General features: G+C 39.9%; 1 protein-coding gene across 3 annotated transcripts in view; it reads right to left on the bottom strand.

The window, feature by feature from the left end:
- Positions 1-24,623, bottom strand: part of LOC121278880 (lethal(3)malignant brain tumor-like protein 4) — a 385,309-nt gene that overhangs the window by 308,352 nt on the left and 52,334 nt on the right. For 2 of the 3 annotated variants that reach the window (XM_041189341.1, XM_041189342.1), the window contains 4 exons: positions 19,958-20,090; positions 7,120-7,270; positions 4,329-4,461; positions 2,082-2,196 (listed from right to left, as the gene is read on the bottom strand). In XM_041189341.1, coding sequence (XP_041045275.1) covers positions 2,082-2,196; positions 4,329-4,461; positions 7,120-7,270; positions 19,958-20,090 — 532 coding nt within the window. The remainder of the gene's footprint in view (positions 1-2,081; positions 2,197-4,328; positions 4,462-7,119; positions 7,271-19,957; positions 20,091-24,623) is intronic. The other variant, XM_041189343.1, reaches the window with a different exon arrangement.

Genomic DNA, 24,623 nt, shown 5'->3' with positions numbered 1-24,623 from the left:
TCAGTTAAAGTTTATACTGTCAGGAAGATATAATAGTTCTCATAATGTTATTGGAATTTATTGCAAAATAGTGTCTGTGTGTGTGTGAGACTTAATTGGATTAAAGGCAGCTGGTCTGAAAGCTTTGATGTTTTAGAAGATGAGCTAGGTTTGAAATATTAAGTAGGTGAACATGGGAGAAGGTTAGAATGTAAGGTGTAAAAGGACATTTGCATTTTTAAATAAACTAGACTGGATTGTTTTCAAAGGAGGGGTGAAATATGTCACCTAGCCAGGTGAAGTTCAGAAACAGTGTGTTTATTTTTCCCAAAGATTACTGGTAAAATTAGCACAATGAGAGATTTTTATGATCAGGTAAATAAAGTCCAAAAACATAGTGAAACAATAGGAATTTGCATTCAAAGGGGAAAATATGTATAAAGGAGCAAAGGCTATATTGTAAGGGTAGGCTTTCTAAGATTTAACAATGTGAAATGCCTTCAGCATCTACTCCTCAAGCTGTCTACAACGAACTGAAGTTAAGAAAGCTTACTTTGAATTGGAATTGTTCAGGTTATCATGGTTCTTTGCCTGGGTCTTTTAAAATTTCTGTCTTACTGTTGCCTTAACAAAAGTGCAACTGGGAGTTAGACTAATTAGGGAATTTAGAAGTTAACATAATAGTAATTTGTCGATTTATGTATGTATTTAAAATCATTTATTCTATAAATAAAGGTTTAATTTAGTTTTGTAAGAAACCTATAAGACTTGGTACTCTTATTACTAATGAATTCAAGGTACGCTTCTTGAAATTTATACAAATTACAAAACAAGTTGTGGCAGTTGTCTCACGTTTCCCTCTGGGATTTGAACTCAGCATTTACCATCGGTTGTGTCATAACAATACCAATGACCAGCACTTTTCATATATATACTCCAGTTGTGGCATAAAGATGTGTTACTAATACAAAGTTTATAAGATTATTATGTTCTGAGACTGTCTTTTTAACTTAGGGTAAAATGCAGGAATGAAGGGGTTCTCAATTCTTTCTGACAACAAGCTTGGGGAGCTTGGTTAAGAGGGGTGGGTGGCAGATTGTTTATTGGGAAGAGGGTACAGGATGTTCACACCTGTGGACAATGGCAAGAGCATATGCGATGATTATGGGTAGATTGCTAGCCTCCAAGTCTACACAGCGAGGTGTTAGGAATGTCAGGTTTTATAAACATTTATATTTTAAACTGTCCGTTTAATTCCAAGATATAATGGAGTTGGGGAGTTTAGCAGATAGCTAATTTAACATTTCTATATGGTTACAAGGCTCATATGATTAAAGTTGCCATGAGGGGAAAGCCATTGTGATACTGGTTGCAGGTTTCTTAATATTTCTCTGAACCCTGCAGACAGGTCAGTCTATAGGAACCCAAGAGAGTGAGAAAAAGGGGAGCAAGAGCGTGAGAGCACGTGAGAGAGAAGAAGAGCAGAGAGATTAAGGCAGCCAGTTCTGCACCTAAGGAATGACTGGTTCTATTATTCACCAAGCAGAATATGGGTGGGAGCTCATGCTCAGATTGAAGAGACCAGGTTTATGGGGATTTAAAAAAGGCAGGACGATTCACCTAGCTTGGCTAGAGGGAGGGTAACCCTCAAGTGAAAGTCAGTTCTGGATTAGAAGTTACCTAGCTGGGAAAGGAAAATAAAACAAGTCATTGGAAGCAGAGAATAGCTTTGGACTGGTTTGGGAGAATTAAGTGACCACTTAAGAGCCAGAGTGAAGTATAACTGTGGCATAAATTTTTGATCATTTTGCAAGTTAAATGGGGGAACCTTTCTGTAGTTTAAGTTATAAATTGCCTTCTGAATAGTGTTTAGACAATGTTGCTTTTAGTTTATCTGTTACAGTAAAAAGTCTTAAAGCCTGAAATCTTGTCATGTGATCCTTCCCGTCAGTCACTGGAAACTCAAGTATCTTTTTTCATGTTATCAGTCTCTATGGGGATCTTAACAGATGCCACAAGTTAAATAAATCTGACTAAATTGTATATAACATACTTCACACAGAATAATAATGCAATATGTTTCAAATAAAAATGTTGAATACCCTGTTTAGAGAACTTGGAATCTGGGTCAGAAAGCCGATTGTTTTTGAAGTTACTGTGGTTAGTCAACACTGCAGACATTTTTATCTTCATTTTTCCATCATCTTGCCCTTCTTCCTGCAGCATAATCAAATTAATAATGTTCCACTCATGAAATGCAGCTCAAAAGCAAGTGTCAGGTTGTCTTTTTAAAAGTTGCATTTTGCACCTTGTCTGATAACATCACATGTGGCATGCCTTAAGTTTCTGTGGCTGCATAAAATGATCCCTTCTACGTTCAATCAAAAATTAACACCCTGGGCACACTAGATACATTTGCAATTTGCACTACAGTAATGCGTTTTTGTTACCACATGATAACTTATTTTGTTCTAAATTAAAATGACCCACTAGGGCTTTTGATTTTAATATAATAAGATTACCATTTTCCAACAGAATGTTAATGTTGCACTAAATAAACCAATTATTTGCAGAAATACGTAACATTAAGCATGAAGATTTTCAATGTAGTATCTCTCAAATAAATGGGGAAAATGTGGTCAGTCTGAAGCCTGTTAATTCTTTATCAAAGCTCTCAGAAATCTGACCTACATCATTCTCGATGTAGTCCACAGTAATCATTTGCTACACTGAATATTAAGTTTAACCTGAAATTGTTCACTGCAAGCAAAAGTACAGTTCTTATATTTGTCTGATGTTAAATTTGAATTTTGCAAAACCTTATTTGTATTATACAGATATAATCACTGGTGTAGATCTGCTTTTCTTCACTCAAGTATTCTTTTTTGGAGGTTCTTTGTTTCAATTAAATTGTATAACGCATTCCATTATTCATGTTTATACTACTGCAATTATTTATCTCTCAAGCATCACAAATATTTCATACAATACTCAGCTAAAATGTTTGCTTTTCACATGACCAGTTAACATAAATTCAACGATTTTAGATGTTAAAAATTCTCATCATTTTTTGATGCAGACTTTGATACAGCATCCAGGGCTCTCATCCTTCCTTTCCCCATGTTCAATGCATCCATTGCATCATTACTTTCTTCATCTACCAGGCGCCAAGACAGGGCCATGCACCCACAAAGGATGCTTTAGTGGAGAGTTTAAGTTGGTGCATAGCACAAATGGTAAGGAGAGTGATGGAGTTGTGATGAGAAATCAGATATAGCTGTGCACTGGGACAGAAAATACCTGCCTTTGGTTGAGGAACCATGCTACCAGCACCTCAGAAGGCCTAGTACCTAAATGAAGAGGTGTGCCAGAACAGAACTAATAAATAAATGAAGAATAAATCTAACCACTTATTTTGCAAAGGCTACAAAAACTGAAACATTTATTCTGTGTTTGTTTAAAAGAAATGCTCCCATTTATACCCTGTTCAATTATAAAAAGCAGTTTTCACCTGCAGGAAACATTTTTCAAAGCAAAAGCGCCATTCAGATCCTTGATCTACCGCTAACTAATGTTTGGATTAGTAGTGTGCTGTAGTTGTATAAGAAAATCAATTACATGAATGCCAACAGATTCAAAGCAACAATGGTGGGCAAACTCAGAGCAAATGTGGGGTCTCAGTAGTGAGAGATTATAGCATTATTTAGACGTTATATAATCAATGTAGTCTTTGCTTCTAATCTGACTAACAAACATAGTTTAATAATCACTCATTGCTGAGTTTGTGCACTTGACCTGTAAATGATGCTTATATTGCAGTTACCAATCTTAGATGGGAAAAGAAATATCAGTTCCAGCCAAGCATTACATTGTTTGCACCATTTGGTGGGGTAGATTTTCAGTTTCATTTCATCTTGTTCTCCATTCTCTGGTGCAGTGAAGAAGAAATTGGAGGGGGAAGGGGAGAGACCCATATTATCAGATCTCTAACCCACTTCTTTAGAGGTACCAAAGTGGTTGGGGCTGGGCCTGAATCTGGAGTTGAACACAGAAGCAGGATCAGGATGCAGGTGAGATGAGATTCTGACACCATCTTAGTTCTGTACGCACACACCCAAGGAGCTTGAATCAAAAGGGTTTTGTGACTGCCTGGCTGCTATGGTTTGGGGTGTGGCCACATTTATATTACAAATTTTGCATTGGTGAAAAGCTTCCTGCCAACATCAAAATTGTCATGCAAACAGAACATGGGAAGCAGACCACTGCAAAATAAAAACTTTAAACCTCATTATCACTTCCTAAAATATGCCTCTGTGTAATCAGGTAAATATCTACAGATATCAACAAACCATGTGGCCATCTTCAAAATCTTCATCAGAGTCTTCCTTTGGGTTCACACACACTTTTGTCTTTCGTTTTTTGACACTTTTCAGTATTGTTCCAGCGTTTTGCTTCACTGGTGCATGGTACACAATAGGTTGTCTGTTGAAGAAACTTACATTGAAAAATGACTTAGATAACCAAGCTCCAAAAATATTACACACAAGTTGAAGTATTTTACTGAGGTTACAATTATTTAATATTGTCACGTTTGATCATTCTCAGGTTTTTACATGGATACCTTCATAAGGACACCATTGAAAACAAAGGTAAATAGGAAAATTTAATTTTAATTGGAAGTATTAAGCAGAACATCCTAGATTCATAACTGTCAAGTACTGCATTATAATTTGATAGTTATGTATTTATAAAAATGATTTCACACTATGCTTTTTTCTAAAATAATGCAGGTCGCAGAGTAATTTCTGATAGCGAACTCTGGATATCATCTCATTCATGAGAAATAGCTGGGTTATTATTGTGCTTCATGCAGTCTTAGAACGTGAAATAAATTAAATCCGAATCAAATTAACCCCATCTAATCTAAAATAGCTTGACCTGTTAATAACTATTATGATCATAATCTTGTAACAAGAATTACTGGGTGCCCTGCACTGAGACACGCCACGGCGATTCTTCAAGGACAAGGAGGTGCCTCAGCTGCATGGGATGGTTGGATCTACATGCAATGCAGGTGTTGGCCCAGCTCCACTCCATCCCTGTAGAATGCCCCAGGAATCCTGAGGAATGTAAAGCTGAAAACTTGAAGGAATCTTTTAAGAGGGCAGCACTATTGAGCCAAAAGTAGGTGGAGGAACAGGGCAATTAGTGTGGATATAAAGAGCAAAGGTGCAGGAATAAGAGGAGGGGGAGGTTAGACTGTGAAGTTCTTCTTTTTGTTCTTGGGAATTTGGAAATTTACCATAATTAGTCACCCATAACATGAAAATTTTAAATTCTCATCCTTGAATTAAATGCATTCATGTCCTTGTCCCCCTCTATTTCTGCAACTTCTCCAAACTTACAAACCTCATCTCCGCCCCCCCACCACTCTCAAACTCTATTCCTTTGACTTTGATTTTAAAAGAAGTAATTCACAGTAAGAAAACAGAAGAATGTGCACATTAGCCTCAAAGGAAGCTCATTGTTGAGGTTCAGCTGGGTAGGTTCTTCCCTCTCAAAATATATCTTTTAAATTCATTTTCTGGATGTGGGCTTCGCTGGCTGGGCCATCATTTATTGCCCTTCCCTCGTTGCCCCTGTATGTTCGGGTGAAGTGTTTAAGTGGAGTTTAATAATTGTGAGGAATAAGTGCTATTGGGTGCTAACACAGGACCTCAATTTAATATCTCATCTGAAAAACGGCATCTCCATCAGTACAACATTCCTTCAGAACTTCAATGGAGTGTCAATGGGATTATCTGCTCAAGCCTGGAGTGGGGCTTGAACTTAAAAACCCAACTTGGAAGTAAGAATGCCATTTTTCAGCCAAGATTAGCACCATGGGGCGAGAGAATAGTCTATCTATCATTCCTGTTCAAGAAGAAAGAAGGGTAAACTGTATAACCTATTGATCAGTTAGTCTCATGTTAGTTCTGGGCAAATATTTAGAATCTATATTTTGTGATAAAATTAATGAATGTTTAGAAATGCATGAGTTAACCCTGAATAGCCAGCACGCCATCCTCGCTATTTGCCAAAACCACAACTTTAGAATGTTGTCAGTAAATTTCAATAGAAACTAAATCATTGATATATAGCAAGAACAAAGGTGCACTCAGCACTGACTCCTGGGGTACTCCACATGCAATTCTTCTCCATTCCAAGCAACACCAATGTACCCTAACTTTTGGCTTTCTTTCTATCCACATTACTAAATTTTATGAAACATATTATCAAACAGGTTCTGAAAATTAACATACACCACATCTACTGTAGTCCATTATCTATCTGCTGTATTCAGCCCATGAAGCCCCTCCCTCCAAAGACAGATATGACAGAAAGTGGGCAGGACAAAGCAGCCACTGCAGTACTGAATGTGGTGAAAGCAATTACACAGCAATCTCACTATCCAGCACAACTACGCAAGGATCACTTGACCCAAGAAACTCCCACAGAGTTCTGTGAAAGATCATCAACCTGAAAATGTCAACTTTGTTGGTCTCTCTATATATATATATATTGCCAGACTTCTTGAGCATCTCCAGCATTTTCTGTTTTTATTTCAAACTCCCACAGAGACCCGGCAGCCAGCACTTCACAGTGTTTAAGCCGCTTTTCCAGAGTTTCTATGGCTCTTCTGCCAAAGTTACGGCAGAAAGGTGGAACAGACCCTGAGGAAGTTCACCCCAAGAGTAGGCAGGCATTGAGCACTTATAGCATAACAAATCGGGTTTAATTTATAACCTTGAAAACCATGCAAAATACATTGATTTCTGCATCTGAATTTTTGATACATGCTCTCGTCACACTAAATTCTACACCAGAAGCACTAATTCACAATATTTACTTCAATATTTGAAGTGTGGTCCCACCACTTCTTCAGCAGCTCATGATTGCTTCCTCAGAATTGTACTCTATGGACCTAATTATACACTTACCATTCTACTTGGCTTGAAACTGCCATTATACAGTGTGGTGGCAGTTTTGGTCTTTAAAATTCTGTTCCCAAATTACAGGCCCACTATAAAAACAGAAAGCTCTTTATTTTGGTATTAGGTTTTTCTGAGTCTCTTGAAGTAGCTTTTCACTCCTACTTACTTATCTTTATATTGCTGCTGACAGTTTGTGGCACAGAAGCAGTCATGTTGATTGAACTCCTCCATTGCCCCATACCTTCCACAGCTTACACAGCAGCAGATGCCTTCCATGTGGGACAAGTCATTTGTGCAACCACTTTCAATAATGCCTTCTGTTGTGACACACAAGAAGGAAACAGTGAGCAATTCAATATGAAAATGAAAATACAACAGTCATACTTCATTACTGCATCAATACCATCACCCTCACCACTCATCATTACCAAGTTTTCATGCTCCAGTGAATTAACTGTTTTGAACCAGCAGTTTGGTAAAGCGGAGTTATTTAAAAATCCTAGAGGGAAACTTTAAACAACTGCCATAACCTATATTTTTAAGTGGTATGTTTGAGATGCAACTCTAAATTCAGGAATCAAACCTCCAGTTTTCGAGCGGTCTCATATTAAGCTAAATTAAACATTTTATTAATTTACACAAGTTAAATATATACACATAGCTAGAAATTTCTATCATAACTTTTAACAAATTCCCAAGCTAATCTCCATTAAGGCAACAGCAACCCATAGACTTAACCAGGCAAAGAATTTTCACCTTACGAATTCAAAATGAGATTCCTTTCACTTTGGTTCCTGTGGAGACAATTGTAAACTTACAGCTACTTTGATCTTACATTGCCTCTGCTCTGCACACAGGAAAACTGAAGTTATACGTAGCACAGCTCATTGAATGTAAATTCTCATTGTATCACCAGCCTCTTTGAATTCCACCTATTCTAACAAGAAAACCCCTTTTATAGTACCAACTTTATTAGCAATATAAACATATTGCTTAGTCTCTACTAGCGAGGTGCCAGCTTTCACCCCACTTTTTGAATGCTCTATTCAAAAAATGCAAATGCACACTACCTCTCTTAATCTCAAAATTAGTACACATCGAAGCACCCAGACTAGCTGACTTTAATCCAATTAAGATACACCCACAGACTAAACTTCTATTTTAAAAGAAAAATATTTTCCAATAATATTGTATACATTAATAGCTTCATGACAATCTTTGTCCTCCATGGTCTCGTCCACCCTACTTCAGGGGTCTCCTCCAGAAATTTGACCCTCTATGTGCTATCTGTTTTGCTGCCACCAGCCCACTTTTTTCTCCTGCTCCTTCTTGTCACTACACCCCTTGAAACTCTGCTTCAGCCCATTTCCAGTTTTCAAAAGCCCAGTTAAAATCACTCTCTTTCATTTCCCACCACAACCCTAAATCATTCCTTTCCCCCACTGCTTGGCAACACTGTCTGTCCATTGTGCTGTAAATCATTTTGATAACCCTGTGTGTACAGGGATTGCAATAAAAACATACATTTCTTTCATTCATGCATTTATAAAATAGGTGCCCTTGCCAACGTCAATCCCTCAATCAATATCACTAAAACATATCAGGACATTTATTGCATTGCTATTAATGAATTCTTTTACACAAGTTAGTTGCCATGCTTCCCTAAGTTGTAACAATGACCACACTTCAAAAGTATTTCACTGCCTATGAAGTGCTTTGGGACATCCTGAAACCAAGAAAGACACTATATAAATGCAAGTTCTTTGTTTCTTTCTTCAGACTTATGCTTCTTTCCCAGAGCCTCAAAACTGTTTTTTCCTCCTAACATCAAGTTTCTAAACCCATCTTGGCATCAATTAGATGTATAACTTGAATCTATAATATTTTTGAAAGATTTGTGACACTGTTTTATTTTGATGCTGTTGTTAGAATTCTGTGATCCTGTGAGAGATGTACGGAATTCTTCAACTGACAAATGAAGGACTATTTTAAACACTTTCCTTGGAATGCTTAATTAAATACTGTATATTTTTTCTTCGCAAAGAATTTATTCCTCTCTACTTTTCGTTTGGAAATATATCTTTACTTATATAAGAGGGATGGCCTCAATCAAGAATGCCCCATGACTGTTGTCCATGAGGATCCTTGGTTTCCCACAAAGAGAAACAATGGAGGAAGCTTCTTTTTGTGTGTCTTTTCCTTCTTTACTGTTGTGTATTATGCATCACCAAAACATGGTCACAGAGTTCTGCTGATGGCACTATGAGATACAGAACCATTTTCCAGGCAATCCTACTTCTAATTTAGCTTCCTTCCTTTGAGAATTACCTACGCCTGCCATCACAGACTAGATTTGGCACTTGCTGCATCAAGCCCTCAAGCAGAAATCTATTTTATGTACTGTCCTTCCTCGCTAGGCTTAGAGATCCAGCCGAGACTAGTGGGAATCAAGGTTCCCCTGTTTAACCACAAGATCCTATGTGAAACATGTTTGGCCAATCTCAACCCATTAACATCAGAGATGCTAATTCACACCAAAAATTGTCCACATCTTCAACATTAAGCTTGGTAAAAGGCTGGCTGGTGTAGAACATGGAATAATTCACACTGGGGAGGCAAGGAACTGGGGACAAGCAATGTAATTGGGGCAGAGAATTTTACTGTGCATTTGGCCATGGTATAACTGACCTAACAATGCTTGATGTCAACAGTGGGTATCAAAAATAGGAAATGTTTCATTTTGCAGCACTAGCTGCGGTTTTGGGCATGTATTGTAGAGGGTTATGGAGATAGTGTGCGTAAAAGGCATTGAAGTGCCTGATCAGCCATGATCATATTGAATGGCAGAACAGGCTCGATGGGCTGAATGGCTTTCTCCTGTTCCTACATTCCTATGTATCACACACTATGCAGGATAATTACGCTGCCCACAAACGATGAGATCCAATGAGCTCCAGAACCTGGGCATCAGGCTTCATTAAAACAAAGACAGAAAAGAGACCGGGGCCAGAACAACAGGGTTTCTCGGGGCCAGGAGCGGCAACGATCCAGATAATGCCCTGTAGTAAGGAACTTAAACCTGGGCCTAGCATACCTGAACAGATAGGCTCAAGGCCAGATTGAAATTGGAGCTTGGGCCTCACAGTATCATTACAGTGCAGACGGAGGCTATTCGGCTCAAGAGTCTACACTGGCTCTCTGAAAGAGCATTCCACCTAGTCGCACCCCCCTGCCGTATCCCCATAACCTTGTACAAGGTAGCAATCCAATTCCCTTTTGAATACCTCGAGCGAACCTGCCTCCACCACCCTTTCAGCAAGTTTGTTCCAGACTCCAACCACCCTCTGGGTGAAAAAACTTTTCCTCACATCACATTTACTCTTTTTGCCAATTATTTTGAATCTGTGCCTTCTAGTTCTTGATGTTCTCTTGAGTGGGAATAGTTTCTATTTACCCTGTCCATACCCTTCAGAATCTTGAATACCTCTATCAAGTCTCTTCTCAGCCTTTTTTTCTCCAAGGAAAACAGTCCCAACCTCTCCAATCTATCCTAATGACTCCCTGGAGTCATTCTTGTGAATCTTCTCTTTACTCTCTCCAAAGCCTTCACATCCTTCCTCAAGTATGGCACCCAGAACTGGATGCAGTACTCCAGATGAGGCCTAACTAGTGCCTTACGGAAGCTCAACATGACCTCCTTACTCTTGTACTTAATTCCCCCATTAATAAAGCCTAAGATACTATAGATTTATTAATTGCTCTCTCAACATGCCTGCCATCTTCAATGGCTTACGTACATATACACCAAGGTCCCTCTATTCTTGCACCTCCTTTAGAGGGTCTCACTTTATACTGTCTCACCATATTTTTCTTGCCAAAATGAATCACCTCTCACTTCTCTGCATTGAACTTCATCTGCACTTGTCTGCCCAATCCACCAACATGCCTATGTCCTTTTAAAGTTCAAGACTATCCCCGTCACAGTTGACATTATTTCCAATCTTCGTATCATCTGCACATTTTGAAATCATGCCCTGAGCGTCACAGTCTAGATCATTAATATCTATCAGGAAGAGCAAGGGTCCCAACACTGACCCCTGGGGAACTCTACTACAAACCTTCCTCCAATCTGAAAAACAACCATTTATTACTACTCTTTGTTTCCTGTCACTCAGCCAGTTTCTCATCCAAGTGCATACTTTCCCTTTTATTCCATGACCTAGGATTTTGCTCATAAGTCTGTTGTGTGGCACTGTGTCAAATGCATATACACCACATCAACAGCATTTCCCTGTTCAACCTTCTCCGCTACCTCCTCAAAAACCTCCAACAAGTTAGTTAAATATGATTTTCTCTTAATTAATCCATGCTGATTTTCCTTGCTTATCCTGCACTTGTCTAAAGGACTATTGATTTTATCCCATACTATAGTTTCCAGAAGTTTTCCTACCACTGAGGTCAAACTGACTTGTCTGTAGTTGCCAGCTTTATCCTTGCATTCCATTTTGAACAGTCCTCTGGCACGTCCCCTGTGCCTAAAGAAGACTAGAAGATTATCACTAGTGCCTCTGCAATTTCCACCCTCACTTCCCTCAGTACCCTTGGATGTATCTCATCCAGTCCTGGTATCTTATCTATTTTAAGTAAAGATATCTTTTCCAACAATTCCTTCCTCTCAATTATAAGTTCTTCTAGTGTACCAGTTACCTCCTCTCTCACCTCGACCTGAGTAGCATCTTTTTCCTTTGATAGATGCCAAGTACTCATTCAACACCTCCACTATTTTTCCAGCCTCCACATGCAAGTCCCCTTTTTTGTCATTAATTGGTCCTACTCTTTCTTTTACTGTCCTTTTATTATTTATATGCTTATAGAAGATCTGGGTTTCCCTTTTATGTTCATTGCCATCCTCTTTTCATCCTCTCTCCTTGCTTTTCTTATTAGTTTCTTCACTTCCCCTCTGGTCCTTTTATATTCAGCCTGATTCTCCATTGTATTTTCTACCTGACATCTGTTGTACACGCAGTTCCTCCTTTTCATCTTTATTTTTATCTCTCTCGTCATCCAGGGCACTCTGAATTTATTTGTCCTATCTTTCCTCTTCAAGGGAATATAACTTGACATTGCCTGCAATTCATTTTGTTTGAAGGAGGTCCATTGTTCAGCCACCGTCTTTTCTGCCAACATTTGATTCCAACTCACACAACTCAGATGCATTCTCATCCCATCGAAGTTGGCTTCCCCCCAGTTAATTATCCCTGCTCTGGATTGTTCCTTGTCCTTTTCCATTATTAACCTAAACCTTATGATACAATGGTCACTGACCCCTAGAGGCTCTCCCACTGATATGTGATCCACTTGGGCTAACTCATTCCCCAGAACCAAGTCCAAAAGTGCACATCCTCTCGTTGGACTAGAAAAATACTGCTGCAGAAAATGATCTTGAGCACGTTCCAGGAACTCTTGCCGCCCTTGTCCCTTTGTACTATTCTTATCCCAGTGTATATTTGGGTAACTGGAGTCCCCCATTATGATTACTTAATAATTCTTGCAAGTCTCCATAATTTCTTTGCAAATTTGTTTCTCCACATCCCTTCTATGAGCTGGTGGTCTATATACTACACCAATCAATGTTATTGCATCTTTTTTCTAGGACACCTTCTTTAGGATTTAATTTTTGGCTGGCAAAATCCCTCAGTTAAGTTGGGCAGTTTGGGGGGGGGGGTGGGGTAGCTGGTGTTAGAAAACTTCAGTTTCTCCTAGTTTCACTTCCTGGGAGAATAAACATACCTATAGTTGGTAGGTGCAAGGGACACTGAAGAATCCTAAAGCAGACAAGCCTAACGCCTGCCCCATTCTTTGTTGGCCAATTTTGTAAAAGCCTCCTTGACATTAGGCCCCTAATTAACATATTCAAGGTGCTGCATGTCTGTTTCAGGTATCGATCCAGGACAAAGCAAAAATTGGTCACGCTAACTTTCATTTGTTGTGTGAGGCCACCCTTGTTGCACTACGTGGTCCCTATAAGATTGACAAATAGCTATGCATAAACATGTCTTAGAGGAAATATTTGTGTGTGGCCGTTTGCTCCCTGCGCCACATACTCCTAATTGTGGCGCGGCCATACACCCATGTACCTCAGAGGGAACACTCAGTGAGGCCAATGCCTGCGCAGGTTTGATGCAAGCCGTCTTAGTGCTAAATTAGTGTGTTTTGTGAGCATTTTACTTCCAAAAATTGAGAGCAACACATTATAATTTCACAGTATTTTTATTATTTACTCAGTCTGCAATCGCAAAAACCTAACATAACATTGTTAGAGAAATCTAGTCTCTGTCTCACTACCCTCCTTAGCTTCACACTGGTTACGAAATTGCAAATAACAAACGTAGACTTAAAGGAAATATAAATTACTATTTATAAATTCACCTTGTTGCTCATAGAATGGATATTGCCATTACACAGACATTGTTTTTGAATAATGCAGGGCAAGATCATTTATTACACTGACAGTATTCTCTGCACTAATAGCAAATACAGGTTCAGGTTAATAAATCTAGTGAGTTGTACTTATGGCCATGACATGTATAACATGGTTTGGATTTAGGAAGTCACCCACTACATATTAAAAGCGGATCCTTCGATCCATGGCCCGTTCAGTGTTAGCTAACCTCTGCCCGTGTAGCAGCAGAGACATGAATGTTCAGTCAGAGTTCAAAAAACAATTAGCGCGGTGACCCCTGTTGGGATGTATTGGCTGAAGAGAGGACATGGATTGACTGCAACATCCACCATGACCCAACAACCAAAACAGCCAGCAGCACCCTGAAAATCATGGGAAAGAATTTCCTGTGACATCAATAGCACCATCGTGTTATTTTGGGACTCAACAATGCGGAGCATGTGCAATAGATACATGCTGCATCCAGTATTAGCTGACAGTTCATCCAAGAGAGGAGCCTGAAGATAAGAATATACTTTCTGGAGACAGCAAGGGAAGGGTACTCCTCCAGGCTCCAGTTGCCCATATCTCCTCCCGCCCTCTCAAACAGAGCGCACTCTATAACCTATTGTGGTGATCTGGACATAGCAGAGTGCATTCTTCTTCCGGCCTGGCAATCAGCTGAACCTTTGTTAGTGAGGCCCTGTCCTCAAAATGGATCAGGCTTCTGATGGACATCTGAAAAGTGCATGGAGGGAAAATCTACCCTGCTGTCTGACATGACAATGGCTGATTGGATACAGAAAAAGGACGGTTCTTGTTTATAACACCAAAGATCAGTAGGAACTAGGGTTTTCAGGAGAGGAACCAGAAAACTGTATTCGATTCTTCGACATTAATATATTTCTAATATTTTCTGTCACTGTTGACTCCATCATTTTGAAATTCTGTATTTGTTTATTTGTAAACGTGTAAACTGAATCAACAGCAGTAGTTTTTACATTCAGCTTTCAATTTAACTGCTATCTACAGTGTTGATGTATGATTATAGCTATAAAGTATTGCGCTAATCCAGTCTACCAAATTCAAATGAGCAACTTCTCCCCTTGATGATTTGTATAAATCATCATATAATTCTTCACCAATCAGGTTCAGTGGACAAGATACATGGATAAGAGTGTTGCTACATGATCACATCGCATACACATTCTAATGATTTAGAGACAGCCAGTCACATTCAAATTACAGTTTCTTCTAAATAAAAGTGAATTGAAACAGATGATTTATGAGACGTGTATGGCATTGCAGGATTCTTGTGTGCAGATAAAGTAATAGCTGAGAGCTTTGTTACATCACAGATAAATCTTTGAAAAGCACTATCAGCAGAGATAAGCACAAACTATTCCAAATTGATGTTATTGGGTAATGTCACTTCCACCTCCAGTGCAATCAGCACAAAATTGCAAACAAAAGTTGCCATCAGTGAGCAATTATTGGGCACTCCTGTTCTGAAACGGCATGGAACTTCTTAATCATTAAGGGAATCAAGTGTTATGGGGAAAAGGTAGAAAGGTGGAGTTGAGGATTATCAGATCAGCCATGAACTCATTGAATGGCAGAGCAGATTTGATGGGCTGAATGGTCTACTTCTGCTCCTACATCTTATGGTCTTATGCAGAATCACCCAGAAGTTCAGGGCAGTTCTAATTTTCATCCAGCGAATGCTACATCTATCTTGGATGTATTTGGTGCTACAGCCATTTTCAAATTAGAAAATATTTTCCCGATTAGAAAGTCATTCAATCATTTGATGAATGCATGCCAAGAATGAGTTTTCAGGTTGCAAACAAAGCATGGGTTCGTCACAAAAAAAAAGTGACTTTAAATGTCCATTCTCCAATGAGAAAAAGAAGTACAATCGACAAAATTAATACGTCTATTTTTCAGCATGAACATCATTTATTATTCAGAAATTAGGCACACAAAACTTACTCTGAAAACTCTCACATTAAATCCCTACAGGCTGCTCTATTGCTAGCTATTTCTTCATTTCCTGAGCTCTAAATCTTCATTTTCTTCATCCTTCATTCAATAACATTGTACCCATGGACGTGCATTAGGGATTCTCCCTTTTGTCCACTGTAATTTTAGTAGAACCATTGCAGAAACCTTGGAAAAATGGCACTGTTTTTCTGAACGGCCGCAGCTATTTTGCCAAAATTGCTCTAAAGGATCAGGAGGACCCCAAAGCAATCCTTCCCGATGCTTTTTCTCATCCACCGCAAAATATATTCTCTGTAATTCTTGTACTGTTATCTTTTCCAGTATTCTTTTCTTACTCAATCAGCATATAATTTTTTATTATTCAAGTCTAATCTAAATAATCCTCTTTTCTACCAATTCTGTGTTTCCTTCAAAACCCATTTGTTACTGATCTAAAATTCTTCTCTTTCTAAACATGGTTTCAACTTATGTTTTATTGAACAACTGTGATCACATCAGGAGAGAAATTTCTAACAATTGATACACCTTAAGGATAAATGTTTCCTACTTTTCTACGTGAAAAATTCTGATCACTAAATACAGGTTTTTCTCACTTGTATCTTGTCAGTTGCATTTTGCTGTATATTTGCTAGTTCTTCTGTTCTATCAATCAATTGCTTTCTCTTTGTTTATAAAAGAAGTGTATTATCTTCCAATAAACACTGAGCCTCTGGGTCTCACACTGTAAATCTTACCTCAGAGGGCTGTGGATGCTTAGATGTTGATAGATTTTTGGACTCTAAAGGGAATCAAGGGAAAGGGAATTGGGCATTAAATTAGAATTAATGTCAAAGATCAGCCATGATCTTATGGAATGGTGAAGCAGGCTCAAGGGGTTGTATGGCCTACTCCTGCTCCAATTCCTTATGTTCTTTTTAAAGCACTGTAGATACAAAAAAACTTGCATTTAGATAGCACCTTTAACACTCTCAGGGCCTGCCAAAGCACTTTACAACTAAGATCTTTTGAAGTGTTGCCGCTGTGGTAATTGGGAGAAGCTGAAGCCAATTGTGCACAGCAACGTCCCACAAACAGCAATTAGATTATTGGTTCAGGACAGATATTGGTCAGGACACCGGGGAGGCCTCACCTATTTTTCTTTGAATCATGCCATACAATCTTTTACAACTCTAAGGACAGATGGGGCTTCAATTCAATGTCTTTTCCAAAAGATGGTACTGAAGTATTGGCCTAGGTTATGTGGTCAAGTAAAGGGAGCGAGACATGAACCCACAACCTTCTGACTCAGAAGTAGGAGTGCTACCATTGAGCCATGGTTGGGAGCCTAAATACTAGAAAGCAGAGTGCACAAGGTCAGAGTTCTTCATTGACTGAATATGGAGCAACACGGAGCTGGCACTAGTATTCGATGATGCTAGTTCAAGCTGTTTTAAAAGGAAGGACCAATATCAAACGAATACCTGCAGCATAACAACAAAATAGTTCAGCCTCAGATGAAAAATCTGCAACCCATAACAAATTCCTTTCATAAAAATAAAAAACAGAATAGGGGATTGGATGAGACAGCAATTAATCACTACTTTTCAACTCAAATCTGATCCAGACTGCTTGGATGAATAAGTCCATAGTGTTGTGCGGCACCGCCAATGTGCTAATTAAGATAAATTCAGAACAGATCCAGCAGTTCAAAACTGGGCATCCATGAGGCATTGTGGGCCAGCAGCAGCAGCAGCAGAATTGTATTCAACCACAATCTGTGACCTTATGGTCCAGCATATCCCTCACTTTATGACCATTAAGCTAGGAAATCAAACCTGGTTCAGTGAGAAGTGCAGGACAGCATGCCAGAACCAATAGCAGATATACTTAAGAATGAGGTGCCAACTAAATGAGGCTACAGCACAGGACAAAACGCATGCTAAACAGACAAAGCAGAGCCAAGCGATCCCACAAAAAATTGATCAGATCTAAGCTCCTAAATCCTGCCACAACCAGCTGTGAACGGTGGTGGAGAATTAAACAACTAAGTGGAGGAGGAGGCTCCACAAATTCCCAATCTTTAGTGATGGCATGGCAGTACACATGGCTGAAGCATTTGTAGCCATCTTCAGTCAGAAGTTTCAAGTGGATGATCCACCCTGACCTCCTCCTGAGGTTCCTAACATCACAGATGCCAGTAATCAGCCAATTCAAGTCACTCCGCTTGATATCAAGAAACAGCTGAAGGCACTGAATACAACAAAGGCTATGGGCTCTGACAACATCTGAACAGCAGTACTGAAGACTTGTACTCCAGAAATAGTTGCACCCTAGCCATGCTGACCCAGTACAACTATAACACTGGCATCTAGCCAACAATATGGAAAATTGTCCAGGTATGTCCTGTCCACAGAAAGGACAAATCCAATTCGGCCAATTACTGCCCATCGGTCTGCCCTCAATCATCAGCAAAGTGATGGAAGGTGTCATCAAGGTGCTATCAAGCGGCAACTACACAGCAATGACCTGCTGACCGATGTTCAGTTTGGGTTCTGCCAGGGCCATTCAGCTTCTGACCTTGGTCCAAACATGCACAAAAGAGCTGAACTCAGAGGTGAGTTGAGAGTGACTGCCTTTGACATCAAGGCAGCATTTGACCGAGTGTGACACCAAGGAGCCCTAGCAAAGTTAAACAAAGGCAATTAGTGATGAGCAACACATGCTAGCCTTGCCAGTGTTGCTCATTCTAAGCAAAATAAAACCAAAGTCCCATGGGACCAATAGTCCTGATGTTGCTCTGCTGAGCTAATATTTCCATCCACCAATTCTCTCCAGTATTGACCAGCCATAAATCACATGGTTAGCTCAATCAAGTATCCATTAGTGTTGGTGGAGCACATCCCTCAAACAATACAGGAGTTCTGCACTGAGGGGGTTGCAATTGACAAGAGTAGCTTTTAAAAAACCGAGGGCAGAATTTTCCGGTGGGCGGCGGGGGTGGGCCCGACACGCCAGCACGTAAAGTGACGCACGATGACATTGGGTGTGTGTCCCAACATCATCGCGCGCCATCATGATATTTCGTTCAGCAGGCATGCACCGAGGTTGGCTGCATGCCCACTGAAATGTAAACAGCCTGGTAAGGCCATTAAGAAATCAATTGAGCCACTTAAGAATGCTGCCCAACCTTAAGGTTGGCAGGCAGGCGGAAAAGCCCAAGCGGCCTTTGCGTTTTTCAGGAAACCTCATCCACGAGAGGGATGAAGTTTCCTGAAGCTTTTATTAAATAAATAAACGCATTTTCAGAATGTCCCCACTCATGTGACACAGTCACATGAGGGGATATGTTTAAATAAACTTTAAAATCATTTCTTTAATTGTTTTAATCTCTATTCAATCTCCTCGAGGCAGCTCCATGCCTCAGGGAGATTGCTGCGCTCTTCCGCGCACATGTGCAAAAGAGTGCTGGACCAAACTCTCCCTTCTCCCCCCGCCTGCACAGGTAGCGCTGAGCGCTACAGTCGTGTATTACACTGGGCTGGCCTTAATTGAATTGGCCCACCTGCGTAAAATGGTGGTGCACAGCTGATCACAGGCGGCGATTGGCTCCGTGCCTGCCCCCGCCCGCTCCTGCCCCGCCCGCTCCTGCCCAGCCCGCCGGCCATAGGAAAAATCCTGGCCCTAGAATAGGGGTCCCGTACAGCAGGTAAGTACAGAGAGAAAGAGGGCACTGGAAAGAGGCAAAGACCAAATTGTAAAAGGGCTATTCCACACACATTCATGGTTAAGATCTAGCAAAAGAGAGAAGGACTGCTGGGGACATGTAACAGGATACCTCAGAAAAATATTTTGGGTTCGACAAGCAGGAAGGTAAAACACCACTCTCACCCAGGACTCCAGAGCAGGGCCAGAAAATTGACTTGATAAAGATAGGCAAGGTAAACAATAGCAACACCCTCTTTTCCTTTGGTACCATTTTAACATTATTCTGTTGTTCACGTTTGTAAACAATACCTGCACACCTAACTCTTCACCCTGCATTATGGTTAATTCTGGATCCTATAAAGAGCTCCCCTAACAGGAATTAATTGCATGAAAAAGCTTTATGCTTTTGCTTTCTCATTTCCATCTGGCACACAAATAGTCACCCTGTTCAATTCTCTCCAGGTTCAGTAGAAAAAAAAGCTGCTCCAAAATCTCTGTTAGATCAAAAATTACTCTTCACAAACTTCAAAGTAAAGCCTCTAGGCAGTATCAACTGATTTTAGGACAGGTAGGCCTCTTTTTCTTTCATTCTAAGTTACGCACGGTACATCTTGGCACTAATCATGGGCATTAGCTACTCAGTCATAAACTTTTATTACAATAGGCTCTGGGCAGCACTGAACATCCATGAACAGCAATGCCAACAGTATGGATAGAAAAGGTATCCACTCAAACTTGCAGATGTCAAAAAATAAAATTGTTATTTAAATACCAACAATGCATCAGGAATAGTCAGTAAGTTTGCAGCCATCATTGTTCATGGTGTTTAATATGTTTAAGAGAAGAGCAGTAAATGTGTTTAATGTTTCCTTACCTTGAACATTAGATGGATCACTGTAGGCATCCCTTCTTATAGCTGTATGCTCAGCAGCAATCTGTGCACTGGGTTCTCCATCCTGTTCGTCAGTAGTAATAATCTCTAGGGCCCCAAACTCATTCATTTGAAACTAATGAGAAAATTAACGATTTACTACTACTTCAATGTGAGAAAACATTGCTTGGCAGCCTTAAAAACAAAAACAGTTAATGAAACAAAATGGTCCTTGAGATTGGTAAGTGTTGGCACTAGTTGACTTGAATTAATGTTTGAACAGTGAATGGACAACATGAGTCCAGAGCTAACAAGAAATAAGGTTTGTAAAATCTATACATGTACATTATGACTCATGGCTGCAGCAGCAATGCATTTACCATGAATGTTAAATTCAATTCTGCCTTTACCCAAGTGGATTGCTCAAGGAAAGTTGATTCTTAAAAAAATGTATTGTAACCATCAAAAATCTTGAATAGAAATAAATTTCCACTTATGCTCAGTACAAATTATTCAGATATCAATGTTATCCTAGAATGTAAACTATGATCTTGTGCATTGTAAGTCCTATCCACATCCTCATACCGTTGGTGGACTGACAAAGACAGGGTGGTGATTTTTCATGATATTCTGTATGTGAAATCAGCATAGATTGCCTGAACGTGCAATTTCCCCTCGCCTCTCTCCTAAAATGTATTTAATCACACCTTAGTGCTAATCTATAATGAGCTAAGAACTCAAAACATGAGGGACAACCTAGCCAAGAACTTGTGCCTTGGTAGAAACATGATTACGTATCAATTGGAAGCTTTGTGCACACAGAGGCAGCCAACAAAATTTAGGAACCGGCCTAGACCAGACTTTATAAAACATGAAGGATAATCAGCACATATCACTGCTAGGTTTGCTGTCAGTGGGAATTCTTCAATATGATTGGGTGTTTATCCTGCTTGATTACATCACTGTTGCTAGACACCTTAAGATTCCCTTGAGCTGATGCTAAATTGAAATTAGTATCAGTACAGAAGAAAACCACACCACAAATATCACTACATCTTTGTGACCATCTTTCTTCAAGGTCAGCGGGAAATGCTGTCATTCCCAGCTGCCTGACAAATAAAAAGTGAGCAGTTATTTCCACTGATTGAGAAGTCTTCTACTGGGGGCATGTTCTAATTAGAGCCAGAACATTAAGGAGTGAACTTAACACAAAAAAGGTGGTAGAAGTTTAGAACTCTCTTCCACAAGCAGCAATTGATGCGAGGTCAATTGTTAATTTTCAATCTGGGATTGGAAGATTTTTGTTATCCAAAGATATTGAGGGCATAGGTACGTATGGAGTTAGGCCACGGATCAACTGAAAGAAAGACAAACTTGCTGTTTACAGTGAATGGAGTGCTTTTGTAGTGTAATCACTATTATACTGTAGGAAACGCAGCAGAAAATTTGTGTCAACAAGGTCCCACAAACAGCAGCATGATAATGGCTAGATAATATGCCTTTTGATGCAGTTTGAAGTATAAATACTGACAAGGACACCAGTTTTAATAATATTACTGGTCAATCATCCATGGCGTACCACACTGAGTTTGAGTATACTGTTGCTCTTGTAACTCTACTGTCACCATCTTGCTGCTTCTGTTCATCATCTTCCTTTTGGGTCGGTGGTATGGTGAGAAGAGACATATGGCTGTGCATTGCATTTGGGGGGGAGGCTGCAGTGAAAACTTGGTCCACAGCTCCCTCCTATTCATCCCATCTCATCTGCTAATTACTTACGCTTTCTATGTTCCCACTGTGTCCTTTTAGCACTTTACCTTCATTTTAACCATTCCCTTTCCTGGTCATCACCTCACTCGTGTTACAATACCTACCTCTTCCACTTTCAACTACCTACTCGAACTTCGTATCCTTACCTCCCCCACGCTCTGTTGTCACTCTGTTGTTGTCACTCTGATGTTACGTCAAAAAAACTTTGCTTTAAAATTCACCTGTTTTTCCTCAAAAAAATCTCATTATAATAAAGGTATAGACTAACTTTTTGCTTGTTATTTATGGCTTTCTTCCTCTGTCTGTAATGTGTTAGAAACTAGAATCCAAGTCTCACATTGAAAGCCATTAAATATTGATCTTTTCTAACTTGCAGTAAAACACAAACAAGATAAATAGTTGGCTTTAAAGTTCAACTGATACCTTTTTTTTAAATGGAATTAACAAAATGAAGAAAGATCGGTTAGCCAAAAAAATCCATACCCTTTCCTGTGTTTCTGTAACCTCAGTGGGTGTTTGCTGGTAGGGCAGACACCTAGTTCAAGACATAGATACCGCTGGAACAAAAACAGAAAATGCTGGAAAAACACAGCAGATCTGACAGCATCTGTGGAGAGAGAAACAGAGTTGATGTTTCGAGTCCATATGACTCTTCAGAGCTACAGAGAAGTAGAAATGTGATGAAATTTATACTGTTTAGGGGGTGGAGCAGCTGAAGCAGGATAGACGGCCAGCGATAGATGGGGGCAAAGGAGAGATTGACAAAGATCTCATGAACAATAGGACAAAGGGAGTGGTAATGGTAGTGGTAAGGGCTAAAAAAGGTACTGATAGTGGCATTAGGGTAAGGAAGCAGAATGTGATAATAGCAGGACAAAGGTAAGCATTGTGTGAAAGAACAGCATGGAACAAGTATCAGATAGCCCTGGTGGGGGTGAGATAGGGGGACGAGGAGGTGGTGGGGGAAAAAAGGGTTCGAAAATGGGATACAAAGGGGGGATAAAAAAGGAGATAAAACAATGAATAAAGGAAAGAAAATGAAACTGAATAAAAATAACAATAAAAATAAAAATAATATCCTCCCTTTTTATCCCATTTTTGATCCCTTTTTCCCCTGCCACCAGGTCCACCCGGTTCCCCCCACCCCAGCCCCACAAGGGCCATTTGTTACTTGTTCATGTTGTTCTTTTCAGAGCACTTACCCCTGTTCTGCTATTATCACATTCTGCTTTCTTACCTTAATGCCACCATCAGCACCTTTTTTAACCCTTACCACTACCATTAACACTCCCTTTGTCCTTTTGTTCATGACATCTTTGTCAATCTCTCCTTTGCCCCCACCTATCACTGGCCTTCTATCCAGCTCCACCTACCCCATCCCCCTTAAACAGTATAAATTTCATCACATTTCTACTTCTCTGTAGCTCTGAAGAAGAATGATACAGACTTGAAACATCAACTCTGTTTCTCTCTCCACAGATGCTGTCAGACCTGCTGAGGTTTTTCAGCGTTTTCGGTTTTTGTTTCAGATTTCCAGCATCTGCAATATTTTGCTATTATTATAGAAGCGCCTGGTCCTGGCTTTGCACTGCAGAGACCGAGATGTTCTTGTGGACCTGCACCAAACAAGGCCATTGGCATAAGAGGAACACCAGGAGTTCCCCAATCTCATTTTAGGATCAGTATTTGTATGCCTGGTCAGATCAGCCACACCTCACGAACAGGCACACCTGGAAAATCAGACCTAACCTAAATTGCTGAATGGAAGTTATTTTTAAAAATTGTTTCCAAGCACCTCCAATAGAAAGGGGACCACAGGAAGCAACTTATGGTTGCACCTGTAGCTTCAGCTGAATGTTATAGCTCCTTTGACAGGCAGCCATCCCAAATGTGTGCCTAGTTGGTATGGTGCCTATCACTGGCAGGTAAATGAAGGATCCTTCCCTGATGCATTAAAATCAATAGTATTGCTTGAAAATAGCTTTTCATCTTGCATTCATCATGACATTTCGCAAGAATACCAATGTCAAGGGAAGCAACAACTTCATACTGTATGAGAAGAGAGTGCCAATTGGTTGGCAAGTGGACTCTGATGGTAGAGGCATTGCCATGCAGAATGCACCAGTTGATGGTGACTAACAGTTAACTGCTAAGCATTGTTTGAAATTTAAACCAGGCAGTTTGACTCTGATTGATCAAGGCATTGCCCTGAAAAATGAACCAGCAAATGACTGTTTCTTATTTTGTTTAGCCATTTGCTCACCATGCAAGCTTGATGCTGAAAAAGGATGCATCAGATCAGATAATTTTGCACTGTATATCACACAAATTCATGAACAGGCCAAAGGCCATCATTTTCGGCCCTGAAAAGTGCCCAGTCTACCTTGGAAGGGCAAGGTATCTCAAAAATTTGAGCAACAGGTGAAGCTAACTGTTTTACGTTGCTACAGTAGCAACCAAATGATATTCTCCACAAACAGGATGCTGCCATCAAGCCAGAAAGACATTCTGCTAATTGCACAAATGAATGATGTGGTACATGAATTCCAGTGCCAGTGTGATACCAGGTATGTAGGCCGTACGTCCCAAAACTGGCGGATCATATCGAATTGCATATCCCTTCCACTGTTCGCAACAAAGAAGGTACAGACTGCACCCAACCAACCCGTGCTTGCAAAGCTCAAAACAGTGTCCAACACTAGATGGGATTCCACGATTGCACAATATTTGCTAAATAATTCTCAGTGTGCTAAGAGTTATGTTGACAACCAATTGTAGATTGTCAGTCGGGCTCGTGGTGTGGCACATTAACATCTACTGGAAGCTAGATATAGAGGGACCGGTTCTTTGTAGACAGAAATAACATGAACACAGATTGCACCTGTTCCAGCTAAACAAA

Source organism: Carcharodon carcharias, chromosome 6 (genome assembly GCF_017639515.1).
Source record: "Carcharodon carcharias isolate sCarCar2 chromosome 6, sCarCar2.pri, whole genome shotgun sequence".
Classification (NCBI taxonomy): domain Eukaryota; kingdom Metazoa; phylum Chordata; class Chondrichthyes; order Lamniformes; family Lamnidae; genus Carcharodon; species Carcharodon carcharias.
The sequence above is the reverse complement of the archived record's forward strand: the minus strand, read 5'-3'. Positions and strand labels throughout refer to the sequence as shown.